The 24,888-nt window shown below is 36.6% G+C and overlaps 1 protein-coding gene and 1 long non-coding RNA gene across 3 annotated transcripts in view; both read left to right on the plus strand.

The window, feature by feature from the left end:
- The window catches only part of LOC143691694 (uncharacterized), a 215,182-nt gene extending 206,907 nt beyond the window's left edge, over positions 1 to 8,275 (plus strand). The window contains exons 4-5 of the long non-coding RNA XR_013179659.1: positions 463 to 594; positions 1,507 to 8,275. This is a non-coding gene — a long non-coding RNA (uncharacterized LOC143691694). The remainder of the gene's footprint in view (positions 1 to 462; positions 595 to 1,506) is intronic.
- The window catches only part of PDZRN4 (PDZ domain containing ring finger 4), a 407,543-nt gene that overhangs the window by 248,533 nt on the left and 134,122 nt on the right, over positions 1 to 24,888 (plus strand). Inside the window, exon 1 of one of the 2 annotated variants that reach the window (XM_077170578.1) lies at positions 21,752 to 22,627. The exons of the other annotated variant lie outside the window; for it this stretch is intronic. Coding sequence (XP_077026693.1) covers positions 22,559 to 22,627 — 69 coding nt within the window. The 5' untranslated portion in view covers positions 21,752 to 22,558. Of the gene's footprint in view, positions 1 to 21,751; positions 22,628 to 24,888 lie in introns of those variants that run through there. 2 annotated transcript variants of the gene reach the window in all.

Genomic DNA, 24,888 nt, shown 5'->3' on the forward strand with positions numbered 1-24,888 from the left:
CTACCTCCCCTGGGGTTTCTCTAATTTACTGATCTACGAGTTTTAGATCAGTAAAACTTGTACCTGCAAGTGGGAAATAGCATTGATCAGGCTGACTTTTCTTGTTGGGTGAAAGGCATAAAATCAATTCAAAGAGAGTCTCTTGTTTATTGAGCACTCATCAACAAAAGCACAGACACTGCTTCTTGGGTTTAACTTTTTAGCATGTTTTAAAGAACTTAGAGGCCACGCGAATTCTGGCTTATTTTATCCTACTGGGTTATTTCTTTGAGGGGCACTCCTTAATTGAAGCAAAGGATGCTATTTCAAGTAAAAGACATCAAAAGATAGTTCATTTATTAGCCTAATTAATCTTTATAAGGCCCCATTGGTAAATGAATTTGAGTAGCTATGTCCTTTTCTTTTCACTTTCTTCCCCTATTAATTTCAGTTCTTCATGTGATCAGCAGTTTTTCCTCACAGGTGATCATAGCTAAGGATGCTTCTGGTTAACAGGATATCAAGAAGTTGAGAAGGTTAGAAAAGAGAGCCAAGAACCTGAGATCTCAGGTCCAGCCCAGTGTCTGTCTGCTATACATTACCCTATGACCTTAGGTAAGACAAGTTATCTCTCTGGGACAGTTTCCTTAGCTATAAATTAAAGAAATTGCACAAGATCAACTATAATTAATACTTATAGGGTCAGGATCCCGTCATTGAAAATCTGGTAATTCCACTAATGCAGTTTTATGCATGACGTGGCAGTCACAGACCACTTTAACCACATGTATGGGCATACCCGTCCTCCATCACCAAGGTCACTTTATGGTCCAAATGACTGCTTCACCTCTGGTCATCATGCCCACTTTATTCCTGCTGGAAAGCTGATAGGAAGGAGAAAGGGATGAGTAAGACTTGAGCCAGCAATGTTCCCAGTGGGTTCCCAGAAGGTTCCCAGTGGCTGCTTCATGACATTTTCACTTGCAATTCACTGGCCAGAACATAGCTACATCTGGCTGCAAGGAGCGTGAGAAAAGATGTCTTTATTTTTAAACTCATGTGCCAAATTAAAAATTGAGAGTTCTTTTACTATGGAAAAAGGATACATGATATGAGATGACAACTAGCAGTTTCAGTTATAGATCCAAAGATACATACTGAAGAAACAAACTACCAAAAAAAAAGAAGTATTAACTCCAGGGAAAGTAAGACATTGTAAAGGAGATTTAATTGTGTATATATGTGGGTATATATATATATGCCGTGACACCCCTGTGAGAAATATATAAACAGTTATTAATTTAAACAAAAAGTGTGATAGAATAATTAACATAAACAAGTTCAGAGGGGGATAGAAAAGCAAAATCTTCATTATCCATTATAGAACATCAATACTTAATCTAAAACTTAAAATCCAGAAGTATGAGGTTGGTGAATAAGATGTGCACTAATCAGATTTTCAGAAAATAATGAAAAACTATAATACTTACCAGATGGGAAAACATAGAATGCTAAAATGTGTTTCAGATAAATAATCTCATTTGAAGCCTCAGAAAAGGTGTCTCAGCAGAAGTGACATTGCAAAATGTGAAGACATTTACAAGACAAAGGGATTCAGAGGGACTAGCACAGACAAGAGCCCTGAGGTAGCAGGAAATAGGGGCTGAGGATATTTGAAGAATTGAAAAAAGGCTAATGACTGAAGGAAAGCAGCCTGAGCTAGGCTGGAAGGTAAAGATGTAATCAGGTTAGGTATTGTGACCTGTCTTATGGATTTAGGTATTTAACATTAATATACCAGGAAATCACTAAAAGTTTTAAACAGGGATGTGGTACTATCCAATTTGTACTGTGAATATTTCTCTAGTCTAGATGAACTATAGAAATCTTGTTGAAGGGGGAGTGTGGCCTGGGGGTAGGGGCAGTTGTATGTAATGGAACCAGTTTTTTATAGTTCAGATAAGAGATAGTGGTTATTTCGCCTTGGTGGGTGGTAGCAAAATTTTAGACATGTCAGTGGAGAGAGATATTTAGAAGGAAAAATCGATGGGATTATCTTGTTTAACTTTGTAAAATTCAGTCATTGGAACTTTGTTCTTTCCTCGTAGATTTCAGCATTTATATGTGTTTTGCCCATATATAAATAGAAATTGAATAAACGAACACCTTAGCCTAAATCCTGCCGCCATGACATTTATAGATGCTAACAGCCTTTGTTCTAGGCATCCGAATTTTGGGGTGAAATTTAGACCTTAGGGAAGTAGTATAATTAAGAGAGAAAGGTTTTTCTTCCATATTTAAAGGAAGAAATTGGTTGCTTTATGGCAGATAAAACATAATTGTTTGAAAACAAGGAAGTGTGTCCAGAAGGCATGCTTTGCCATAGCAACCTTAGCATCGAGTAACAGTATGTCTTTCAGTTTTACAAAGGGTAATTCATCATGGGAGGAGTGTACTGAATATGTCACATTTTACTATCTGCTTATTTAGTTAAATAACCAAGAGCTTGACTATTGAAATAGAATTAGTCTAAGTTTTGTCTTATTTTCATGCTTGTCAGTATACCCGTATACATTAATTTCAAATTTTATATAAAATAGAACAGACTTAGTCTAGCTAGCATATACAAGGCCTCGAAGCAAAGCCATATTTCATTTTTCTTCCAGGACATTAACAACTGTGTGATCGGTAGATACCCAAATATTTCCTGTGAGGTTGACAAATATTTTTTTCCTACATAGAGCCGGTAAAATGTTAGGATTTAAACATAATAGAAATTGGAATAGAGCATGTGAATTAAAATGTGAGCAAGCATGCTAAATTTATTTTTATCTTTGTCCCAACTTTCCTAACAGATTTATATACCTACTGTAGTTGAAAGCCTGATAACCATGTTTATTTTTCAGAGATGTCATTTTTCCTCTGTTGGAAAATAAGAAAATCTTTTTCTTCTTTCTGAAGATAAATTGCAAAAAGAGGATTTGTTTTTCTGAATAAAAACATTTGGTCTTTTACTTTTCTCAACATGTATTTTTATATACTGTTAGAAAGCGGAACAGATTTAGCCACAGGAGGAGACTACATGGTTTGGAGTGAATAGTTTTTCTTTCCTGGGTAGATGTTCTAATTTTGTGCAAGTTGGCCTTGAAGTGCATGTCAGATTAGTCCTATGCTTTTCTATTGCAGCAGGGTGTTCCAGTTGAGTCCAAATGTTTCATACTTTCCCCCAAAACACAATCATAATACCCCTTACTTAAATGCATCATGTTTCTTAATGTTTGAACTTAGTGATAAAAACTTCTAAAGAATATTTTCTTAAAGAAAATGAAATTTGACTTTCTGTATGATTGCTTTATGTTGTAGTTATGGAGGCATGTGAAGAGGTAACCTCTGTCATTTACAGAGATGGAAAACGGAAATGGATGCTGTAGCTAAATATGGCATGATTTCAAAATATTCTTCTTGGAAAGGAAATTGCCATGTTTCCTCAATTCTAAAGAAACACATATTTTGATATTTTAACATTTTGGAAGTGTAAAATGCAGCTTGTAATTCAATATGTTCCTCACACTTTGTAGTTTCTCCACCCCCAGCCCCAAAAAGGCTGATATTAAGCAGATGGTTGTTTTGTAGGTGAGGCCATCTTTGACCAGCAAAAATTTGGTAAGTACCATTGTTAACACAAACTGAATAGCATCAGCTACTTTCAAGGAAGAACAACTGGCAAAACCCCAGTAGTTGAAGAGATGTATGTTTGATGTTCTGCCTTAATTTGGCCTGTTTGGTTTCATACATCTCATTCAACCATCCATTTGTATTTATTTAGTGTCTATTGTGTGCCAGGCAGTAATCAAGGTGCTAGAAATGTAGAGATGGTATTTGTCCTTCGTTGATCCAACTGTCAAACTAATGATACAATGTCAGAATTCCTGTAATAGAGATAATCACAAAGTGGGATGGAGGTACAGAGAATGAGGCATTTGGTTTTGCTTCAGAGAGAAGACAAAACCTTCACAGAAGGAGTAAAATTTTAATTCTTAGATGAGTCGTTTTCAAGGTAGAAAAAAATAACATGATCAGAAGAAGTAAACGAGGATAGAGATACATAAGAATGTTGTAGAGTGACAAGACCATTTGGTATTTTTTCAGTAGGTAGAGGGAATTGAAGTTATAAACGTAGTGACACATTTGTGGACCTTCAGATTTAGCAACACTTTCAACATCCAAATTACACACACACACATACGTACATATATATACATTCACCCAAACATAAAGCATATATATGACAAGCTTAACTCTCTTGATAGTCATGTAACATAAACCCTTATTAATTCGTTTCCTAATTGTTCATCCTTGCAATAGATAATCAGTGGTCTCTATCTTACATATGCAATATATAACTTGAGCAATTACATATTTGTATATTTTTATAAAATTATTGAACATTGAATTACAAAGTAGAATTGATGCTGTTTCAACACAGTTAAAGTTTGTTGCATCTATAAACATCCTTCTACAGCAGATAATCATTTATTTGAATTTATAATTGACAATGACAAACAACAAAAGTACATTGATGACTGCATGTGTTCACTTTCTAAAAAACGTACCATGCTTTAAGATCTAAATTTTAAAACTTAGAAACACTGTTTTCATTCTGTGAAATATTAATTGAAAGTAGTGTGTCATCTTAAATGAATTATTGGTATCATTTCTGCTGCTGATACATTATCTGACAAGGGTAACTGAAGAAAGATACTGTGATATACATTTTCAAGCACTAACAAAGGCATTCTATCTTCTATCAAAGCAAGGAAGTAATCTGAGCTACCACATATAAATACCAACTTTAAAAACTGCCCCTAAGGAATTTTAGCCCTGGCAAGAAACACCTGACTTAAAAAAAAAAAATGTGATCATGTTTCATACAAATTCAAAAGCAAGCTGCACCTCTATAAATCATCATGCCCTTTACCTATTTTAAATGGTTAAACTGGAGATTCTATGAGATTCACTACATTTTGCCTGTGGCTGCTTCTCTACTATGAAAGTTTGGAGTTGGCTGTTATGTAAAACAAAGCAATTTCACCACAGTCCTTGGAGGACAGCTCTGATGTATGAAGAAAGTGTTGATCTATTACTGTTTCCCTGAGCGGATACAGCAACAGCCAAGAGAAGAGGGTTTGGCTGGAGAAGAATAGTTGGTAACCAGAGTAGGGTGTAGGCATCAGTGGTGGAGTGACTGCTGGCTCGGTTCAGCATCCAGCTGCCAACTCACACAGCCTGAGAACCAGTCAAACGTGACAAATCTCCTCTTGCAATTTGATGGGATGCCCTGCTTGGCTTCTTGTAGCCAGAAGAAGAAAAGCAGATTTCAGATTAAGGCTGTGTAACTCCATTCAGAGATAAAGCAGGATTTTCTATGCTAATTTGTGTGATTTTCCATAGGAAATGAGAATAAAAGAGAAATACTTTGTTAGATGGGCTTCAGCAATAACCCTGTATTAGGAGCCTTCTTTTTCCCCTTGTCTTGACTACCTGTTTCAGAACTGTTGTTTTGGTTTTAGGCTTTTTAAAAAGTATGATGATGACTTCTGTGAAACTTGCCATGAAGCTAAAGCTGGACAACAAAAGCATTCACTGCCAAGACTATGATTTTGTGTGCTGTAATCCTGTTAAGTACCTGCACAATAGTGTACCAGCTGGCACAGGCTGACATCGGTGTGTTAGTGTGCTATGTTGGGACTTGGGATCAACCCAGAAGGAAAGCCAGATCGGCTTAGAACTGACCTAAGCACCCCTCAGACAGCTGGCCTCATAACTATACATTAGCCAATCTTGGGAGTGAGGCTCATTGAATAACATTAATTTTCATCTCTAGCAGACGGTAAGGTAACTGAAGCCAGGTTGATTGAGCTACCCTGGGATTTTTACCTAATGATCTTCTGGAAAGCAGGTGCGTTGGCAGGATTTTAAGCTTCTAAAAACCCAACGAGTATTACAGAGTAAACCTTTGCTGCTTTGGGGGTTTTATAGGAATGGGGTGCATTCAGGTTAGAGCATTACAAAGCATTTTGCTGACTAATGTAGATTTAATGGCACTTTTATTGTTCATAGTTAATGACTGTCAAGAATTAAGAGTTTATGTCTATTCAAGTTGTAATTTTACATCAAACTAGCCAGCTGTCAGACAAATCCAGTACATGTGGACTTGGTAATATTTAGTCCTTCTCTTACACCTATCATGTTATTAGACCTTTGCTTGGAACCTCAATTGTTTCGCATATGCTTGATATAAGTGATATGAGTTTTATCATGACAAAAGAAATGTATGTTGATTTAGTTTGCTATTGCCAGAATGCAACACACCAGAGACAAATTGGCTTTTAATAAAAGAGAATTTATTTCATTAGCTCTTTAGAGGAAAGGTAGCTAACTTTCACCTGAGGTTCTTTCTTATGTGGGAAGGCACAGAGTGATCTCTGCTAGCCTTTTCTCCAGGCCTCTGGGTTCCAACAACTTTCCCCAGGGTGATTCCTTTCTTCATCTCCAAAGGCCTGGGCTGAGCTGAGAGTGCTGAGATGAGGTATGCTGAGCTGCTTGGGCTGTGCTACGTTGAACTCTCTGATTTAAGCACCAGCCAATTAAATCAAACATCATTCATTACAGCAGGCACGCCTCTTAGCCGACTGCAGATGTAATGAGCAACAGATGAGGTTCATGTACCATTGGCTCATGTCCACAGCAACAGAACTAGGCACGTTCACCTGGCCAAGTTGACACCAGAACCTAACTGCCACATATATTATCACTTTGGAGAGGCATTCCCATGTCCCTGTGGAAATTTTAGCATGGAAGTACTTCAAATTAATACTATTTCTTGACTATACCTGACTTTTTAAAAAGTAATACACTTGGGTGGGCCATGGTGGCTCACTGGCAGAGTTCTCGCCTGCCATGCCGGAGACCCGGGTTTGATTCCCAGTGCCTGCCCATTTAAAAAGAAAACAAAACAAAACAACAACAACAAAAAGTGATGCAGTTGATTTTTTGTTTGTTTCAATTTAAGATAAAGAAAGCTGTAATCCAACTTTATATATCACTGAATGTAAAGATATCTATTGTGAACTCACTCAGCTCTCTTCTAAATGATCCTTATCTTTATTCATCTACCTAAGAAAAGAATCTTATTCCATACAATACTTATTGCCTTTACTTGTGCTTCTCATCCTATTTACTCTTACCTCCTCTAGATTAGTGCTTATCAATTATCCAAGCTCTCTTCAGCAACTTCAATCCCTCCTCCTTTATTGACTTCTTTCCTGTTTCAAAGCAAGCAAGCAAACTTACCTTTTCCTTGATACTGCAATGTCCTACAATAACATTGTGGTCCCCCCCCCCTTTACATTATAAACTTCTTGAAAGGCTATTCTTCTGCTCCTCTTCATTGCTTCACCCATTTCACTCTGTAGTAGCCCACTCTGCCTTCCTCTAAACATGTCTCTCCAAGATGACTGAGACATTCCAGCGAATAACTTTACCGCTCCCCACACAGCTCCCTTACCTGTAGTTCTCAACCATGCTTGACTCTACTGGCAAGCCCCTAATTTTGGAAGTTGTGTTTTTATGGATTCTCTGACTCTCTTCACTCTCTTTCTTTTCTGGTTTCTCTTCTTCTGGCATCTTTGTCTAGGATTTTCCAAAGGTTCTCTTCTTGACCCTTTTTTTTCTATACCTCTTTCTTTGAAGGCCTGACTCACTCCCTCACTTTCAAATACACATCAGTGACCTTCACATCTAAACCATCATCTTTGATATCTCTAATCAAAATCTCAACTCCAGGAAGGACATTTTTATTCTGAGAAGTAGCTCAATTTCATCACAGCCCACTCTAATCTATTTCTGTTACCTATATACTCTAGCTCTTTGTCCTAACTTCCTCATTTCTACTAATGACATAATCTTTAGCCCAGGCACTTAGTCTTGTAAATGCACTCAGCCTTGATTTCTTCCTGCCCCCTGCCAATCGCTTGGCAAGATCTTTTCTTCCTACCTCTGTAGCATTTCCCCCATTTATTACATGTAACTTCTTTCCATCTCCCTTGTTGAAGTTCTTATACCTCTATAAACAGTATCTTAAAATGTTGATTTTTTTATTAAATAGTAAATAGGCTCCCAATTGTTTCTTCCAATTTCAGGCTCTGAAGAAATTGAAATAGTGACTTAAATGTTAGCACTCACTGACACAGAAACGTCAATAGATCTTCATTACCCACTACAGAAAGAATGTATCTGGAACTCCATGACTCTTCACCTCATAGTCAAGTTCATCACTCTTTTTTTTTTTTTTTTTTAACATGGGCAGGCACCAGGAATCAAACCCGGGTCCTCTGGCATGGCAGGCAAGCATTAAGTTTATCATTCTTAAGGGGTTCCTCACTTCATCCAAACTATAAACTGTTTGCCGTTCCCTTAATGCTCCCATGCCTTCTTAATTCTCCATCTTTTTCTGGCCTATTCTATCCACTAATAATTATACTCCAATTCTTCCACCTCTGCCTGCTGAATATTTTCTACCTTCATCAACAATGAAAAGAGAAATTGTCAAAGTGTCTATGTTTATACGTGCTGTAGGAAGATATAAAACTTATATTATTTATCATATACTTATGAATAAATTATATATAAAATATGTCTCCAACCAGCTAACATCCCACAGTGATTAGCACACTGTATTTCTGCTGAGAATTCTAATGATTTATTTATTTAATTATTTAAAGTTAGCAGAGTATTCATGTGTATCAATAAATGCCTGTTGACTGAATAAATGAATTTAACCAATTGTTTTTAATTAGAATGTCTTAGGTCATTATTTTGGTATTTATTGGTCCTGACAGAATTATCAGTTTTACTTTATTTGTATTTTATTCTCACTGATGTGTACCATTTTGTATGTTGTACCTTTGGAAGTGGTTTAATGAATTTATTACAGCAAGAAAAGAAAAGTCAACTCAAACATAACTTAGTTTCATACTGCTAGTTTGCATTAGAAGAGATTAGTATGTATCAACTCAAACATAACTTAGTTTCACATTGTGAGTTTGTGTTAGAAGAGATTAGTATGTATTTATATTACATGATGTGAAATTATAAAATATATTCTCAGTAAAAGAACTATTTGTTTCTGGTACCTACCAAATTATCTGATAGTTTATTGGTTAGCATTGCTATAATAAGTTTCCAGTAATAAATTCCATTAGAAATCATTGCTAGTGTCTAAAATTTGATAAATATATACATACAAATTAATATATACACATATGTTTTCTGTATGTTTGTGTGTGTGTGTTAGCACAATGAAAATTTCTTTTGTCAATATGACACTTACCCATGGCATTTACAAAACGATTAGCCAAGCTTTCTAACCTCAGTATCTTCATTTTCCAATACTCATTCTGGTTTTCCTAAACTCTTACTGCCTTGTTTCCTTTGTTCACCAATTCCTCTTGGTTGGTTAAATATTGGCAACCAGGACAGGCTGAACTTTAGTTTTTATTGTCATCGTTGTTCTTGCTGTTTGTACTTCCCAGAAATTTAAGTTAGATAAATCCTAAGCTTCATTCTACTGTGGCAATATACTGGTTCGAAACTATTATGTACCCCAGAAAACTCATGTTTCTATCCTGATCCAATCTTGTGGTACCAGACCTATTGTTTAGGGTGGGAAATTTGATTGTATTACTTCCATGGAGATGTGGCACGTCCAATTGTGGGTGTGCCCTTTGATTAGGTAGATAAGTGATTCCACTCATTCAGGTGGTTTATTTGAGTCCTGTAAAAGGAGAAACATTTTGGAGAAACCTCAGATGCAGATGCTTGGAGAGCAATTGCTTCAGAGTTGACAGAGGCATAGATGTTTGGAGATGCTTGCAGTGCTGACAGAGAGAGAACAGATGGCTAGACATGAGCAGAGCCCAGCAGATGTTGCTGTGTGCCTTACCGTGAGATGCTAAGCAAACCAGAACCCAGAATTGTGTCCCAGAGGAGCGAAGCAAAGGCCCACAGACACTTAGAGAGGAAACCACTGGCATCAGAAGCTGGAAGCAACAGAACAGCGAACAGGATCCAGCAGATACAGCCATGTGCCTTCTCATGTGACAGACATCGGCCTTTCTTGAGTCAAGGTATCTTTTCCTGGATGCCTTAATTTGGACATTTTTCTAGCCTTAGAACTTAAACATATAATGTAATAAATTCCCTTTATAAAAACTGTACCATTTCTGGTATATTGCGTTCTGACAGCTTTAGAAAATTAAAACAGACAATTTTCCTAAAATTCTACTGAATCTATTTAGTCCTAATCTGATCAACATCCTTTGTGCAAAATGTCATATTCTTAACAGATATGCTATCATGAAAATTTTGTGCAAATTCTAATATTCTCCATACTCTCAAGTCTGTCCTCAAATCAGAAGTTTTCAATTGACCTTGCCATTGAACTCCAACCCCCAATAGTTAAAAAGTTGGTAATGAGTTAACATTCTTAATTGTTGAGATTTTTTAACAAATTAATAATAGTAACCCTTTCACATCATTCAGAAAGTGATAAGACTTTTCGGGACTAGTGTAAGAAAAGATGGTTTTCCATGAGGGAGATATATTTCAAATAATCCTCTCAACAGCACCAATATAGAGGCAGAACAATTAACTCTATCTGACAAATGGGGAGACAGAGACTTAGGAAGTTAAGTATGGCTTTGTAACTCAAATTGTAGTGCTGGGATTTAAAACCATGAATTTTTGACTCTGAAGCCCATGTATTGGGCAGTTCCACATGTTCTGGAAATTTATATTCAATAAACCAAACTACACTAAAACCTACATATCCTATGTCTCTTTTCTTTCAGGCCGTACTTTCATTTGTATAAAAATAGTTAGTTATAACTGGATATGGAATCAGCTTAACCTTTTAACAAACCAGTTGTTTATATCCGAGTTGCTGTCTTGTCCAATTAAAATACAAAGCACCTCTGGGAATTAGTATTTCTGGAGTAGTTCTGCAGAGGTAAGGTTTTTGCTTCGAGGGATTATTAACTGTATATGATCACACCATGCAGATGTTTATTGTGCTTACCTTTAAAACTGTCCTTATGTTGGATGTAGTCTCCCTTCTGTTCAAAAGAATTTTGCTTATCTTTGTGGTTAAATGAACGATCTGATGAAAATCTGGAAGACTTATAGGGAAACATGACAACTTTCATACTAATATTTCTGAATATCCATTCAATTATGGTAGGTAATGTTGCTGTATATCTTTGCACAAAATTACATAAGCGCTTCCCAGAAGTCACCATGACATGTTGAACCAATGCTAGTATGTATGTGTGTGTGTGTGTGTATATATATATATATATATCTCCATGTATGTATGTGTATATGTACATATATATGTATATGCATTTTTTAGCAGTTGCAGTCATGATAATTTGCTAACAATAGTTTGTTAAAATACATGAGCTCATAACTGTTGTCTTTGTGTATTAGTCATGCTATACTGTGCTAGGGTGCAAATAAATCTCATAACCTTAGTGGTTTAATGAAGGAAAGGTGCATATTTCATGCATACAGAGTTGATACAGGTCCAGAAGCTCTTCTGTGACCTTCTTCCCACTGGTGGCTCCATTTTAGGATCTTCCCACCATGGAGCCCCACTCCCTTGGCATCTTTTGCTTGCAGACATGTGGAGGATGGATGGAGAGATTGAGATAATTCACTTTTAGAAGCCAGACCTGGAAGTGACCTTGAAAAGCACTCCTACCCATATCCTATTCACCAGAACTCAAGATATCATCTTACCTAATTAGGGGCTGGTAAATATTTTTGCTTGGTGGATATAGAATATTTGTAAATAAATATTAATAATAAAAAACTGTATTCATAACATATGATAAAAATAACATTGAGCAACAGTCTTTAGTCAATGAAAAAGAGACAATGAAAGGATCTGTTTTAAATATTTCATTATACCAGTCATACAATGATTGTATTGCTTTGTTCTTCATACTTAAAACATTAGGCTGAGTCATCAAAAATATAAACAAATGAGAAAACAAATGCCCCAAAATAAGGCTGTCTTTCTAACACAGGTGAGGAAACAAACTTGTAGGAAATTAAGCTAGGAGCATGTCATTATCTTTTATGAAATGTGGGAAGCGGAGCCAGGTAAGAAAAAAGGTCAGCCTTACTGAGGTGACAAAGAAAATTCAGATTTATTGGCCCAGGGAAGAGTCTTCTGGCCAGGAGCAACTGCATTTTTTTCCTCAAGTAATTTTCAGTTATATTTCTGATAGTGATTTTGTTGTAAGAAATTTTAAACCAGTATAGAACATGAGGGGAACAGGGCTGTGTTTTTTCCTCCAGGCATCGCTGAGAATGAAGCACCAAATTTAAGTACTGCCATCTCCTGTGTGGGGAGGGAAAGCCAGAAAAAATATGCCCACATTCATATCTCAGTTAAGGATTCACTTTTTACCTCATTGGGACCAAAAACTAGAAAACACTCATCACGAATTAAGCAAAAATACCAGGTAATTGACTTGGTTCAGCTAATAACAACTGTGAACTTCTAATAAGTCTTTATCTTTAACCTACTAAAACCTATGAAAATACAGTGGATTCTGTATTAATGAGAGGGCCTCCCATAATGCACAACTTATCAAGTAAAGTATAAACCCTTCCACTCAAAAAAAAATATGATTCTTCCTTTGCTTTTCAGTATCTCTAAGCACTAAGTTCAGCCCATCTAGAGTTTACTTTCTTGCCATTTGAAATCTGTTTCACAGATAGCTGTAAGAAATGATGATGAAGCACTCAGGGTAATGGAGGTCACAAAACATATAGTATCAGAGTAGTAGTAATAGTGTGTCCCAGGAAATTGTGGTTTCAGGATGGAATTCTTAAAGTTGTTGTTGTCTTGATCCAACAATTGTTAGCTTTTTCCATAGGTAGGCTAAGGTTGACTAGGAGGCCTAGTGATGAAGACCAGTGGGATATGACCAAACCTATCCACGATAGATCCCTGTTCCCCAGTTAATGCTCACATAATTCTCTTTGCCTGTTACCAACACCTGGGATTTGAGCCACTCACTATGCCACTAGGGGATGGTGGGTTTTTTCATGATAAACTGAATACGTGATCCCAGAAGCCAAAACCAAATCTTTCCACAGGTCTGGTAAGAATTTGTTCATTGGTACAACTAATAGGAAGTACATATCTGGTGAGCTACCCAAGGAGACAAGGACTCTGATTCAATACCATCCCTTCCACAAACTCTTCATTCACGGCACATGGGTCCTAATGTTTTAATAGGGAACTAGCAAATCTTATTGTAAAAGATATGGACTCAGCACATCTGGATTTAAATCTCAGCATTGCCACTTAACCAGCTGTGTGACTTTGATCAAATTATGTAATATCTCTGAGCTTGTTTTCTTATGTACAAAAATAAATATCTCACAGAATTTTTGTGAAGCTTGTGAGATTTCAAGCACTTTAGGTACAAAAAGTGCTTCATAAATGTTAGTTCTCTTCTCAAATTACTAAGAAAGACCCAGTGATCTTCATAGTCATATAAGTAATCGTATCAGAAATTGTAGGGTCGGGGACATTCAAGAGATCATCTAGTTTCACACCTTACTTTGAGACTTGCAGAAGGGAAAAGGGATGTACACATCTGGATTTTCAGTGGAATTTAAAAATATATATATCCCAAGTCTCCAACCCAGATTTATTGTCTTAGCAGCCCTGTGGGTAGAGGTTGTGCACATACACTTAGAAAAAAAACATGTTCACAAGTGATTCTGGTCTACACCCCTAGTTAAGTACCTCAGCCCCACCCCACAGGCTGGCACAAGACATGATAAATAAGAGATTCTCAGTAAACTGTTGCAGAATTAGAAGTGTCCTCATGTTGGCCCAGTCCCTACATACTATAACCATATAGCTCTTTTCTACCCCTACCTGGTGTTTATCTTAGAGGAATCCAGCCTCTCCCAGAGGAAGCTTGATGTTTCAAAATATCCGTCCAGACATTTATAAAAATGTAGGCAACCTACTAATATGGCTTTCTATTTGCTTGATTTACTTGATTATCTTCATAATAACATCGCTGTGAGAATTCAGCATACTGCATTGCAAGTAGTTTTAATATTGGCTAATATTTATTGAGCACCTGCATTTAACAGGCACCAGGTAAAGTACAACTTAACAAAATCCCTTTGTGATAGTTACATATGTTCTCTACTAAAATAAATATTAAGAAGGTAAGTTATTCTAAAGTTATAGGTGTATATTCAGTGCAGCAATACTCCATCACCAGTGGAGTGGAGTAAGGTTATGAAATTGTTTAGGTTTATTCTATCTGTTTTGTGCATCCATGATTGAGGACGCAACATGGAAGCTGGGAGTTAATTTTAGACTATATTTTAGTCCTCAGGGAAATTCTCACATCTCATTGTGCTCCAAACATCGCTAGAATTCTCTCTTCCAGCCATCTAGGCATTTGTCATAACAATGACTATCTCCGAGGGATAGGTTCTGTAATGTACTGGTTAAATAGTGGATCTAGGTTGCCTGGGTTTGAGTTCTGGCCCCCTCATCTACTGCCCAGGTGACCTTTCTCACCTATCAATATGGGATATTAATAGTGGTCACCTCTGATGGTTGCTATGGCAATTAAATGAAATGAATGCACCTAGTTCTAGAATAAAGCTTGATATACAAGAAAGCACTAAATAAATGTCAGCTCTTATTTAAAAAGAGTGTTTTGAAATTATCACTGTACTCCATTCATAGTAGTGTTAAATAAATACTGTGTTAATAAAAGTATTTACTGAATATTTATTAGACCACTTTTTCAGAATTAACAGTGATGATGTTCCAGGGAAACCTTAAGTGCTACTTTTGATTTTGCTGAACAGTGTGTCAATACCAAAACTTGATACCTTGAAAGCACATGGTCAGTTGGCCTGCAGATGATCAAATCAAGAAAGCCAGTATTATACTGAGCTAGATTCGTGGTCATTAATATTTCTCAAAGCAGCATTATCAGAGAATCTATTTTGTAATTGCATGAATGCTACTGTTGATTTCTTATACACTTATGTCCACATTACTAACTTATCATTCATTCAAAGAAATTAATAAAATATCAGGGTATTGCTCAGAATATATTACATTACATTCTTTACACAGAAAATATGTATGTGTGTATGTGAAATTGTGTACATGTGTGTATACATACACACACATGCAAAGTGATACCTCCTGCAATCTATTCCTTTAATTATTTTATTTATTTATTTATTTACTTGCATGGTCAGGCACCAGGAATCGAACCTGGGTTTCCAGCCTGGCAGGTGAGAACTCTGCCACTGAGCCACTGTTGCCCACCCATCACTATTCCTTTATACAAAAGGCAGAAAAACAAGCAGATTTTTGAAGTTATACATGTGTAATAACAAACAAGATAAACAGAAGGATGACTATAAAATTTCACTGAAGTAACTTTCAAGTAATGTAATAAAGATCATGTATAGAGATTATTAATATAATAGAAAAAGTGAGACAGATAACCTAACACACAGCAATCTAAAATGGGGTCGTTATTATCACTATTTTACTACTCTCATGATTTCTAGTGTAATACACTACATATATTGAGCATGTATTAACATCGCAACAACTTTTTCCCTTAGAAGATTGTTTGGTAGGTGCCATTATTATCCCTGGTTTAGAGATGAGAAAGCAGCAAACATAGGAGAATGAATAATAACTTTCCCAACATAGCTTAACTAGAAATTAGGGGAGCTGGAACTTGATTCAAGGACAGCCCGACTCCAGAACCTATGCTTAGCCAATACATCAATATAGATAAAATATGTAACAATTTATGAATCTCTTCTCATGTATGTTGCCTCATATCAACTTTGCAATCAGCCTGCGAGGTAAATCAGAATGTGTAAGTAACTTGGCCAAGGCCACACATAGGTTGGATGGGAGCCTAAGTCCTCTTTCTTGCAACCCCATGCCCTTTCTTTCCACTGCAGTCTAATCTAATATTTGAAAATCCTTGAGTTCCCAAGTTGATAAAGCACTCTCAGTTCTGCAAGCAATGGCTGCAGACACAAATTGAAGATGGTCAGTTAGGGAATACAATGTGAAAAGGCTGCTTGGTTATATTAATCTGTTGAGCTCACCCCAACCAAATGGATGACATATGAGAAATATCAGCAGCAGCGTCTTTATAAATGTATGATAGTAGTGATATTGCACAGTGTTGTAGGAAAAAAATCTTGATTACAGTTAAATGACAAAGGCTCTAGAGCTCTTTGCACTGGGAATTTCAATATCTGGTGATTTATTTAATAAGTAAATAAGGGGTAATATCTGACATGTTTACCTCTGAGATATTGCAAAAATCAAATGAGATGATGGAAAATCCCTAATACCCAACATTCATATACCATCAGGCATATAAGTGCCTAATAAATATTTGTGGAATAAGTAAATAAGTGAATAAGTGACTGATATGTGGAGCAGAATACAAATTTAAATGTGTCTATATTATGTACATATAGATACATAAATAACTTATGCAGCACATATGGTCATACCTTATTCATTTGTAGACCTGTCACAGAAACTTTTATTTCATAGACTTTCAAATGAATGTTTATAGAATAAAGTTAAATATGTCTTTATGCTCATGGTTCTTCAGTCCTTTAACTTAAAGCAGCCCTGATTGGCTGATTGGGGGAAAATGTCACCTGGAAATTAGGCATAGAAAGACAAACATAAATTTATGTCAAGTTGCGAGACCATGGTATCTTACCATGTCCCAACTACGTCCATTTGTTCAATGCCTTAATGGAAGGCCTGCAGTGTAAAAGATACCATCCTTATACCAGATCAGTTCCCGTTTCTGCTGCCCCCACGTATCCAATAGCAGGGATAAAGCGCCGAGTAAAAACAATGATGTAAAGTAGAAGTGATGTGTGCCTTGAAATGGATATGGAAAAACTTCACCAAGATTTCCGCAGTTGAAGAGCTTACCAGGTGTCCATAGATTGATTTGTGGAGCTGACAATAAGCAGGATGAGGTTACATCTGTGGCAAAGGTAGGAAGATGGAGACCATGGCAGCTGAGCTTTGCTGGAAGCTGAAAGAGAAGCCCAGGATGACCAATTCATCCAGGTTTGTCTAACAATCAGGTATAACTCCTAATTACTGATCATTGAGGGGTACTAGCTAACTGAAGGTATTTAGCTGTCTCATGCAAAACAATTTTCAGTGCTTTGCTGAAGTTTACATTCTGAAGCACAAATCACTTCCCTTATTTTAGGCTAGACCTGTGTTTTCAAGGTTATCCTCTCTCTCTCTCCCTCTCTCTTTTTTTTTAATTTTAAATTTCAGCACTTTAAAGCACCGTCCCCCATTTCCTCAGTCATCAAGTAAAGACTTATTGATGTAGGTCTGGTTTCTTCTGCAAGAGAGCTAGCTCAGCAAGTTGATTATTGAATTCAACCATAGAAGTTGTAATTCAAGAACCGACTTCAGGTCTCTTTATTCAGTTTGACCTTGAGCAAGTCACAGTCTCTCCCTGAGCCTCTTTATGACTGATCTTGAGGTTAGCCTTTAGAAAATATTCAGCAGCAAAATTATCTACTAATAGTTACAGAAACCCAAATATCCCCAAAACATGAATATAAGAATCAGGCTGACATGGAAATTTGTAATCCACGTGCCAAGGTGGCTGGTAGGGTTACAAGGTCCACCTATGAAAGCAGTAAGGTTAGAGAGTGGGCAAGAGAATGGGGTCACCTACTGACCTTCCAAACCAACATGAGAAAGAGAAGATCAGAATCATTGGAAAAGGTGATAGAGAAGAAAAGGTCATCTACAATTTATGGCTACTGTCACAGGGCAAGGGGGTTGGTGATTCAAAATAGTCCTGTTTGGTCTACCCGGTTAGGAGTTAGAACTTTGCCAGTCACCCCTGAAGCTTTCGTGTGCCCCTGTTTAATCACAGTCCTCCCCCAACTCGAAACATAGAATCATAGTGACTTACATGGTAATTGTTTCCTTTCTTTTCGTTATGATTTTATCACCCAGTTGTTGCATACCTCAAAATATAGTTTGGTAGTGCTTGTCATTTTTAATGTCTTTAAAGGCTCCGTTAATTTATAGGCTTCCTCACCATCATCTACCTCTCTGTCTTCTTTTTTTTCCTTGTAATTTATTTGTTGAAAGAACTGGATCATGTGTCTATCTGTATAGATCTGCCCACAGTCTGAATTTGGCTGACAACATACGCATGATGTAGTTTAACATGCTCCCCTATTCTCTGCATTCCCTGTAACTTGCTCACTTTAGGCGAGGCTGTTATTCCAAGAGTGATGTCGTGCTTCTATCGGGGAGTGCCTAATGTCCATTTAGCTCATGTGTGTGTGTGTGTGTGTGTTTATCATATTAGCCACCATTCTCAATACCTTGATCCATCAATTAATTGTGTTGCTTGAATGATCATATTCTAATTCTATCACTCCTCCATTCATTAGCTGGAAAAATGCTATAAAGATAAATCCTCATCTACTCTTGATTCAGTAGTAGTTTATATAGGAAAAGCAAGATAAATGCTAGATTTCTTCCTTTCATTTACTAGTGTAATATGACCTCTTATATGCCAGTTTAGATCTTGATGAACATGTGCCACATTTTGGATACTTCTGAGTTTGGGGGGACTAAGTTCACACTAATTAAAGACTATTAAAATGAAGAGCTATATTAGAAATACACATATCCAAAATATGTTTTTATGCTTTAGTAAATTTTTATTTTGAAGAGATTTGGAAAGGTTGTTATCCATTCTCTGCCTATTTTTTACCCCATATTAAACCAAATTATTGTCACCCAATATATAATTCATTTGTATTTTTAAAAACATTATTCAGATTAATGCATTTTTCCATATCTACTTCAAACGTTATAATCTAATACAAAATCTAGCTGCTTAGTCATTGGAAAACTTAACCTCATCTTCTATTCTAATGAATTTTAGAGGACCCTGAAATTATAAACTCTCTTTTCTCAAATCACCTTTCAATTCCATCTGATGAACTTGTAGTGGAAGTCACAGAAGATGGAATCTTTCCAGGGTGTATGGGCCAAGGGCAATAGTTGATGAATGACTGGGGAAGCTTCCCCTACTTTCTGAGATAGAAACAAAAAGACTGAAGGGCCAGTAATGAATAAAGAGAACAGCAAAAGACATTGTGAAAGAATAACCACAATTTGAAGTTGCTTATGGCACTATATTCATTCTTTACTTTTTGACGACCAAGAAAATATTTTTTAAAGCTGTGATTGTTGATTTTTTTCAAGCCAAATATAAAATACCATGAAATGAAAGCTCTGATAAATAACAAGTATGGTAACTAAGTTTCCTACTTAGGTTTGATAACCTGTCACATAAAGAAGATGTATCAGTGGAGGAAGCAAACTTTCACTTATAGATGAGTGAGCCATCCTTGCCTACTCTCATTCCTTGATCTTTTTTTTTCCATTAACCCAATTTATTTTACCCCTTATTCCCCCTATTATTTATTTATTTTTATCCATATTTTTTACTCATCTGTCCATACTCCAGGTAAAAGGAGCATCAGACACAAGATTTTCACAATCACACAGTCACATTGTGAAAGATATATCATTATACAATCATCTTCAAGAATCCAGGTTACTGGAACACAGCTAAACAGTTTCAGGTACTTCCCTCCAGCCACTCCAATACACCATAAACTAAAAAGGGATATCCCTATAATGCATAAGAATAACCTCCAGGATAACCTTTCAACTCTGAAATCTCTCAGCCACTGAAACTTTATTTTGTCTCATTTCCCCCTTCCCCCTTTTGGTCAAGAAGATTTTCTCAATCCCTTGATGCTGCATCGTGGCTCATCCCAAGACTTCTGTTCCACATTGTCAGGGAAATTTACACCCCTGGGAGTCATGTCCCACATAGAGAGCAGGTCAGTGAGTTCACCTGCCTAATTGGCTTAGAGAGAGAGGCCACATCTGAGCAACAAAAGAGGTTCTCTGGGGGTGACTCTTAGGCCTAATTTTAAGTAGGCTTAGCCTATCCTTTTAAGGAATAAATTTCATAAGGGCAAACCCCAAGATTGAGGGTGTGCCATATTGATTTGGTTGTTCCCACTGCTTGCAAGAATATAAGAAATTCTCCAAATGGGGAAGTTGAATATTTCCTTCTTTCTCGTCAGTTCCCCAAGGGGACTTTGCAAATACTTCTTTATTCACTGCCTAAATTATTCTGGGATATGTCGGGGCATCACACTAATCTGGACAAACCCTATTCAAGATTCCATGTAGTTATGGTATTCCTTGATCTGACTTTTCTAAGTCTAGCATTGACATGTCTGAGAATCAAGAATTCTCACAATGTGGAAGCCCTTGAAGAAATAGTCGTTGTTTGCTTTGAGAATGTGGCTCTAGCATATTAATACTTTGTGGAAAGTGGTATAGAGACTCAGAAAATTAAAACTTCTAAAAGCATCAGATGTATTTTATAACTGCACCCAAGAAAATTACTTTTGTTCGTGGTCACCATTGATTTTCATAAAGGTCCCCATGAATACCTTCTTGAATACATTCTTTCCATAATGGAATCCTGCCTTAATTAATATCTACTACAAGTGGTTCCTAATTTGCCAAAAGTCCCGGTGAACTTTGTTAACTTGTGGTGTTCCCAATTATGATGCCCTTTTCATGTAGGTCTCTCAGCTTGGCTTTCATCCAGACTGTTAGGTGAAATTAGGCCCAGAAAATCGGATTATTACTTCCCAAGGGAAACGACTGATAAGCAGCAGATGATTGCTCATCTCCTTGCTACTTGCTGGTGTTGAGGTGTTGCTAGTTGCAAAACCAATTTGTTAACAATTAGTACTCATTAGAATCATTTCCCATTATTGATTGCAAACATTTGACAAAGCACTTTTAAGAACTGGGCCCCAAAAAGTAGTTATACGTAAGTGTTAAGCAATTAAAAATCCAGCATCCAATGTAATTCCTAACCAGAGTCATCAGTTTCCAAGTAATTATTTTTGCTTTGGAACCCACCTGCGATCCTGTCCAGTTTAAAGATGTGCTGGAACAAGGACATACTTCTTAATTAGCAGAGGGTGTGGATAAGTCAGCGTAGAAACAAAAGAGATTTTCTTTTATTATCTGCTTTAGCTGTTTGTGGTGTATCTTTAAGGGGCAAAAATTGCCAGCTTGCAATACAAAATATGTATTTGTGAGAGTGTGAAATTAAATGCATTATTTCTAGTATCTAAACATCTAAGCTTAGCTTTTAAATCTGGGTTCACCTTTATACATTATGAACTCTAAATATAGAATCACAAATGGAGTCACTGTGCATTACATTAGAATTTAAATATTGCCAATGTCAGTTTTCTGAAATATTATATATGACTTTAATAATATTAGCATAAATACCATATGCACTTGAAATTTTTCTGAGAGCAGGCATTGTATTTAACTAATTTGTAAATATAGATCTGCATGCATTACAGTGCTGCAAATTCTCATTCAATAGATATCTCCCTATTATCTAATTAAAATATTTATTATCTGTACAAGTATCATTTAATCATACTGGTTAATGTTCTTTATTTAGACTGAGAAAACATGCCTTATTTCCTGTTTAGTAATTAATGGTCTTAATATATGAACTATTCAGTTATTTTTTTAGGATTAGAGTTAAAACACTGAATGATACCTCCTTCCTTCTATTTCCTTCCTACCTCACCCCTACCTCCTTTGCCTCTGTTTTTATTTATGAATGGAAGTAATTGCTCTTATTCACTTCCCCCTGGATTTTAGCAAAGCTGAAAATATTTCTTCTAATTGTTTCAAATCATAAAGATGTGAACCAAGTGTATTTCTGTTTCTGAAATTCCAATTCACAGATTAAAAACTGGGGAAATTAAGTGTATGTTCTTTTTTGAAATGCCCTAGGCTCAACCCCTCTATCCTTAATAAACAGAGACGGTATTGACACAAGTGAATTTTGTTTAACCACACTACATTTGCTTCTTAATTAGTGAATATTCATCTGTCATCAGCAGCAGCTATGACACCCCTCCCTGCTAACATGTTCTGTCATAAATAATCAATGAGGCACTATTAATATTCATGAGCTGGAATCTGTGTAGTCATGTGCACTGATGCAGAGACAGGGGGAGTGTTGCCATGAACTGACTGGAAACTCTGTGTGTGTATCCGTGAGTGCAAGATACTTAGGGAAAGCGAAGAAGAGCATGCTGCTACACACCACCCTGGCTTGTGCTTCCAGCTAACAGCGGTTTTTCTGTGTTTCTGGACTGAAGTGACTGATGAAAACCAGTAGTCAAGTCTGGAGGGTGATTCCCTTTCAGTTCACTTGTCTTTCAGTTCTGGGGAAATTAGAAGATTTGCTCTTTCCCTCTGCTTCTTAGAATGGGCTGCAATTTGTGCACTTTTCAGAAAAGAGAGGAACACTACAAACTGCTGTATGAAGTTTCCCAGGTGAGTGCAGGGTCTAATACCAGCAACTAAACAAGCCAGGCTTTGTGTTTTTGTCTGAGAGATGGTAAATGAATTCTGGCTGGCTTTATTTTTCTTTCAGTTGATTGCAGAATTGAAGGCAGACTTGCTGGTTTGGGGCTTTTGATTTTGGTTTTGGGTGGCAGTTTTCAGTTTCTTTGCCACTCCCCCTTCAGATGACTTCCTGTGGGATGCTTTTTAACATTTTTTGTATCTCCTGCCAAGATGTCAGTCAAGTAAGAGGAGTTACACTGAGATCCGTGTCTGTAATATTTTGAGACACCTCTTTCATTTTGGAATACTGTTGACATTTGAAAATCAAGTCTATCATTGTCTGCATAAATATCGGGATTTAATAACTCTATGATCTCAGTTATTTTTTTAATAGATGGGAAGAGTTTCTTGCCAGATAATCAGAGGAATAATTAGATTCATCAGGAGTTTTCAGTTTGGTTTAAAAGGATAGCCTGATAAATTTTGAGTGTTTGAGGAAAAATATATAATATGTCCTGGCTTTACAAGGAGATAAAAGGATTTTCTTGCCATGTGGATCATTTTAATAATTTTTGTCTGTTTATCACTAGAAATTAATTTCAAGAGCTTGTCACAATCTCTGTATTTGATCTAAGAAAGAATATATCATATAAATTCAGATGCCTGTTTTATGTGTATCTGAGGGCTTTTCTGAATAAAAATCAGATGATAATATCCACAGCCTTCATAGTTTTAGTAGAATCCTATCAATCCATCATTCAATTTGGGCAGGTTTTCCTGAGGGTATAGACTCAAGTCCAGATTTCTGGAATAGCAAAACAAAGTTTATTTTTCCCTTCTTCCAGTTTGTCCCAGATGTGACATGCTGCTAGTTTTGTTTTCAGACAATATTGCTGATGAAATGAAGATGTTGGTGGTCTGTGGGCACAGCAGTAGCTAAGTGTCCACTGCTACCCGTTCCCTCAGATTTCCCCCCGACGTGATTCATTTCACAGTGGGCTAATTACAAAGTGGATTTGCTACACATGAAACAGCCTCCTCAGTTGCAATGTTAATGCACATTTTCATGGTAATGTGATCAGAGGCTCATTAGCCAGTTTCCAAAATGATCCTCTGCATTAATTAAATACCAAAATGATTCCTTTATCACTGTAGAGAGGAAAAAGAAGATTAACATTGTTAATTACACCAGGGACAATACCTCTTGCTTCATGTTTTACTACAAACTTGCAAGGATAGGCTAAAATAGTATTCGTTTGCTAGATAAGCTCTCATCCACTTTGACTCATGAAAACTGTCTCTAGGTGGAACACTTCCCTTTAGTTTGGTTCTTGGAGTTTAGTTCTAGTATTGTTTTTCCGTGGAGGTAGAGGAGCTGGGGAGTGGATTCAGCTATCTATTTTGTGTGTGTGAATTACTAAACTAATATAAAAGTATAATATGGAGGAAGTGGTAGGTGGCAACCCCCTGATTTTGCCTAGGTTAAGCTGTTTATATTCTACTAAGAAATCCAGCAGGATTGCCACCTCGTGAAAGGAACACTGTATTTGATGAGGAGTCTTTGTTGTGTTTTTTTAAAATTCTGGTCTGTGAGTTTTGCCTTTAAGTGCTTCCTAAATCTTGGAGAAAAAAGATAAACCACACTCTTTATTGCCTCTACCTGTACTCCTCCATATATTTCTTTTATTCTTCCTACTCCTGAGTAGCAGTACTTATGATCTTTAATAAAGGGGGTGAAATATGAAGTATTAGTTTCCATTTAGCTGGCTTTTATTAGATAAGTTAAAACCCAGCTTAAAGGCCTTGCGTGTGTTTTCCAAGGGGATCCCTCCTACAGTGTGTCCCCGGCTTTGAGTTCTGTTTTATTGAGTGAATGGAACAGATAAGATATCAAAGGAAACCACTGATAGGCTCATATTATACCACTGGAGCTCTGTGTGGTGCTCAAACCAGTTTCTATTTTTATTTGGAGAGGCAGCCAGAGCACACATGAAAGTGAACATGCTCTTAACCAAGTGTTCAGGAAGGCACATAGCTGCCCTCGTAAAAAAGGATACTGTTTACAGGAATGACTTAAGATCGGAAGGCTGAGCATTTCTAGTTGATATATGAAAATGAATTAGCCCACAAACATTAATACCTGATAACTCAAGTGGTATTTACTTAGAGCTTTGTAATTTTCAGACTGCCTGACTTTTTGCTTCTTTTGTTATTCTTTCTGAAGACCTAAGGCATGTTAATGTGTACCA

Source organism: Tamandua tetradactyla, chromosome 7, assembly GCF_023851605.1.
Source record: "Tamandua tetradactyla isolate mTamTet1 chromosome 7, mTamTet1.pri, whole genome shotgun sequence".
NCBI classification, from domain to species: domain Eukaryota; kingdom Metazoa; phylum Chordata; class Mammalia; order Pilosa; family Myrmecophagidae; genus Tamandua; species Tamandua tetradactyla.